This window comes from Agrilus planipennis, unplaced genomic scaffold (assembly GCF_000699045.2).
Source record: "Agrilus planipennis isolate EAB-ADULT unplaced genomic scaffold, Apla_2.0 scaffold178, whole genome shotgun sequence".
In the NCBI taxonomy this organism is placed as follows: domain Eukaryota; kingdom Metazoa; phylum Arthropoda; class Insecta; order Coleoptera; family Buprestidae; genus Agrilus; species Agrilus planipennis.
Genome location: NW_020439320.1, coordinates 557,473 through 562,348, shown reverse-complemented (window position 1 = coordinate 562,348; position 4,876 = coordinate 557,473). Strand labels below are relative to the sequence as shown.

At 34.1% G+C, this 4,876-nt stretch overlaps 1 protein-coding gene across 1 annotated transcript; it reads right to left on the bottom strand.

Annotated features, from left to right (window-relative positions):
* Positions 1 to 1,318: 1,318 nt before the first annotated feature.
* Positions 1,319 to 3,299, bottom strand: LOC108738376 (succinate dehydrogenase cytochrome b560 subunit-like). Its single transcript, XM_018471771.1, has 3 exons — positions 3,211 to 3,299; positions 2,909 to 3,144; positions 1,319 to 1,854 (listed from the first exon to the last, which is right to left on the bottom strand). The coding sequence occupies exons 1-3, from the start codon at positions 3,225 to 3,227 to the stop codon at positions 1,574 to 1,576; spliced, it is 534 nt and encodes a 177-aa protein (XP_018327273.1). The 5' UTR covers positions 3,228 to 3,299; the 3' UTR covers positions 1,319 to 1,573.
* Between the last annotated feature and the right edge of the window lie 1,577 nt (positions 3,300 to 4,876).

Here is a 4,876-nt window from a genome sequence, read left to right as displayed (position 1 = left end):
AAATTATTAAATTATATATTTTATTAATTTAAGGGATCATAAAGCGGGTCATAATTTCGATCTTATACGATCTCATACGCGTACCATAAGCAGTATCGATAAATTACCGACTAAACCGAAGAAGCTCTCATTAATATGGTTTGCAAGCCTATGGCGTATTGATAAATAGACCTTGTCTAACGCATAAAATACTTCAGTAACAGTAACAGAAAATAACCCCCTGATAGCAATATACCACCTGCACTTTTTCTAATAATATTCCATCTATTTTAATATTCTGATCCTTGCTGTTATTTCCGATATGCCTTATTTTTGTTTTCTTTTCTTCATACTAATTCCTTTTAACGCTTTGTTCCAGGTGCTTTCGCTTTATAGTTTATCTCACTCATTCTTTGAAAATATTTTCCAAGTTATCAGCAAAAGCTCATTCCTGCCTGCATTTTATTCATCAGAGGTCTTGTTTCTTTAAAAATTTCTTTGATCCATCATTATGATAAATACTAGAAGACATAGTGCACCATCTTGTCTTGCTAGGTAATGAACTCATCACTATTAACAGCATTTCTTCATACTATCTATACTATCTACCTACTCCATCAAACACTTTTTTTCGGTCTAAGGATAGGTATTATACATGCCTCTAAGTCTTCGGGTTCATCATCTTTTCAGTTTGTTTTATTGTGAATATTTGATCCTTGAAAGGAAATTGAAAATAATGCTGACCAAAGGAAACATTACATATCTACTGTCAGAGTCTGAAAGAAAAATACAAGGAGAAATAAGATTAAGAATCCAAACAGAAAAGGAAAAGGAAAATCACGTTAAGATGGGCGACCAAAAATGGTTTTGTATTAAATGGGTTTGGAACAATTCGGAAAAAATTAAAAGAAACTGAAGGGCACGCACAGTCAAAACACTAACAAAAGAAACGAAAAGATGTCGAACAGGTTTACAAATGGCACCAATCACAAGAATACGGAACTACGGATGTGTCGAACATGTAAAGGAACACTTAAACAATCCAGCCATAACACAAACGAAGAGAAAAGGAGATTAGGGAACAATACAGAATATAAGATTGTTATAATAAAATAAGTATTTTATTTAAAATGGTATTACTAACAAATATAGGATCCATTTTTCACCTGAAAACCTCTTCTTTTAGTTTTTTTATGTAGGAAAATTTGGTCGGAAGGCTTCATCTATTTTCAAAGTCATGAGCTGCCAGTGTATATACCATGTTTATATGATAAATAAATTATATTGGGTATTAATATTCACGAAACTTCTTCAAATAAATAGGAAATTTATTAGGCACAGTATTATTTGAAATTATTAATTAGGTATTTTACAGTTCTTTTCTTATACAAGTCTTATGGTTTCCCCCGCTCCTTCTATCAGTAAAAATAAGTAAAAAGGGAACCTCTCCTCCATACTCTATGCCTGTAGCATTTTAATAATGAAATAGAAAAAAAAACATGGAAGAGATGTTTTTTTATACAATAAAAAATTTGAAATAATTGTCATTGAATACAGTTTTACAGTAAAATAATATAAGATTTGAAATGAGTGTTCAAAGGGTAGCACAAAAAGCGGACCCAGCGCAGCTAGCAGCCAACATTGCATAACCAGAACTATAAACCTTCTTTAAATCTAACATGGCACCCATGTCCCAGAAGAAGTGGCGCAAACCGTTTGACAAATGATAACTAAGGGGGAAACTTAATATAAATTTCAAGACAATAATTAAAATAGCCGGAAAATTCACTCCATGTAAAAATTCTATAAACTGGGGTAAATCGATAACATGAGAGCCAAATGCTAGAATCCACGTGTATACCATTAACCATATACCTAAAATTGAAATCAAAATACAAGTGAACGATTTATCTCAATTATAACAAACACAATAACGTTTAAATACATTGAAAATGCTTAAAAGAAAAATATCTGAAATATAACATATCTACGGTAAATCATCAACTCATAAATACTTATTATCATCATCATTTATTTCAATCACTGTATAAGTGAGTAAGTAATAATGTCGGTACTAATTCCCATGCATGGTGCTAGCTTATAGGTAGGTGTGCAAAGGAAATTGTTGCAGCTGAGGTAGCCAGTAATAAGATATTTTATAAAACTTACGTATTCTTGAGTAGGATTACAATTTTGTACAGTTACGTCATCTTTCATAATTTAATACACCCCATTGCCTCTAAACAACTTTAATACTTTAACATTACGATCTTTGCAAATTTCGATTTTATTAAAACGAAAATTTCGATGAAAAACATTCTAATGGGGACGAGAAAGTAAAACCACGTAGGAGGTAAAATCCTTTCCTAGTAGGGACTAAATGTAATTGATTGATATATAACAATCATACTTGCTATCAAGAGTAACATTAAACTATTACACCTCATCTAGAAGAAAATATTAGAAAGATACGAAATACCTAGTAAAATTGAAAAAGAAATAGCATTTAATAAAACCTCGATCAACTAGATTTTGTACTTAAACAACTTCCTCCTAGACCCTAAGTTATAATTTAGTTATATCACCGGGAGTATAAATTTCATAGTTCGAAACTTGGTATACGACAGCGGCGGACTAGGGGGATGCCGGACGGGGAGGCCCGCCCCTTTCTTTAGTCCTGGGGAGAGCTTTAAATTTGGAGAAGTCCTTTTTCATGAAATCCCAAACAAGGCCAAAATACGTTTAGTAAGTACAAGAGCCTATTTGGACTTTAGAGTTGGAAGCCCCATACGTATGAAAAATATAAATCTTTCCAATTACTTCCTAGTGTCTTAGTCCGCCGTTGACTTCTGATGAAGTCCTAATAAGGCGAAATGTATTTTGAGCGGCGAGTATTATCGATATTTTATCTACATAATTTATAAAATACCTGTAGTTCGGTGAGCGAGCGATAACATGCTTGTTAATTGAGTTTTATATATCGACAAATGTGGGGACATGGGCCTTCCGAGTCTCATATTTCGGTCATCGTGATTCTCGGGGACAGCGTCACATTGGCTTGAATGAGGACTGATAACTTTAATTGTTATTGTACGAACTGGTATTGGAGCTAATAATTTTTTACATTGGTACTCTACTAAGACAGGTAATCTTCGAAATGCGGATCTAAAAAAGCAATGGATATTAGTTCAGTTTCGCACAGTTCTTTTTAATATTAATATATTGTACAACCTCAGCATAAAGTTCATTGTTATTAAATAAAAATAAATTAGAACTGAAATGCAAATACTTTTGACATAAATTGTCAAATGAAATGGGAAATAAAACAAGAGCGGACCTTCTATATAGAAAAGGAGAAGTCGCCGATCTATTAAATACTTTTGAAAAAATTGATTTATTTTTTAAAACCTTCTATTGTTGTATGTAGTAATCATGTTATTGATTCTTTTCCACCAGAGTATTTGAACAAGCACGTATATTAAAATTATAATAAGGAAATAATACACAAATACCTATTTAAATAAATATTTTAATCTAATCGCAAGGTATTATATTACTAAATTACTTCAATATAAGGTCATGTTACACGCCGCCGTGAAAAGAAGCCAAAGAAACCGCTAGGACGCATCTATCCGCTCCAGGCGGCGCCGAACTCGTTACACGGAGAGAACATTGACAATCCACGCGCCATGTAATAAGGACTTTACACGACGCGTGGAGCGGTAATCCACGCACCCAACCCATTACTTCACGCGGTGATTTTCAAACCGTGCTCCATGTAACGGGGTCGGCGCGGCTTGTAATGTGAAGGAATGTCCTGGTGCGTTATTTTTCGAGCGTCGTAGGTAAATATAAAAATTAATGTGCCTGTGGTTATCAAATCTTATCATTATAAGGTCGTCAGTCCTAAGACTAGTTGGACACGCACCTCCACTCTTTCCTATCCTAGGCTAATCTTCGCATTTCCCTAAAACTAGAACAACCCACATCCTTAACTATTTGCGAACAGTAATCTAATCTAGGTCCACCTCTACCCCTAACTCCCGTTTATGCCTCTAATATGTCTGTGATTAGACCTTCATGCTTGAGAAGGTGTCCTACTAACCTATCTCGCTTTTTTCTTATTGACTCCTATAGAGTCCTTTGTTTTCCTATTTTTTGTAATACCTCTTCATTTGTAACTTTATCTATCCACGGTATCCTTATCATTTGTCTGTAACACTACATCTCTAATGCTGTCCATGTTTCGCAACCGTACAGCGCCGCACTCCAAACATACGTCTTTAACAACCTTTTTCGAATTTCTAAATTAAGTGTTCACGAGCATATAAGTGATTTCTTTTTAATTTAAGGCGACACGACACTGTGCTATCCTCTGCTTTACATCCCTATTACCACTTCCGTCCCAATTGATCTGACTTCGTAGATACCTTAAAAAAGGTCACTTCTTCTAATTTTTCATCTCGCTCTTTCCCTACTTACCCTTTTCTTGCATACCAGTATTTTTATTTTACTTTTATTTATTTTTATACGGTACTATTTTGTCAATACGGCTTCCGTTTTATTTAAAGATATCTCTAACTCCTCCTTGCTAGATGCTTATACTGCTATATCATCTGCAAATCTAAGCATACTAATCTTTTGCCTTTGTATATCTATCCCTACAGTTGTACTGTCTTTAACGATGTTTATCGCGTCTTCAATATATAAATTAAAAAGTAGCGGTCTCAGTGTGCATCCCTGGTCTGAATCCCTTCTTAATATTTACTTCTCTACGTTGCAGCCCCAGCTCTATAACTGCCTGTTGCTCTTTGTACAAACTAAGTATCTCGCTTCTATCTCTGTAAATCATCCGTACATTTTTAAGTATATTTAACATCTCGTCCCATTTAACATT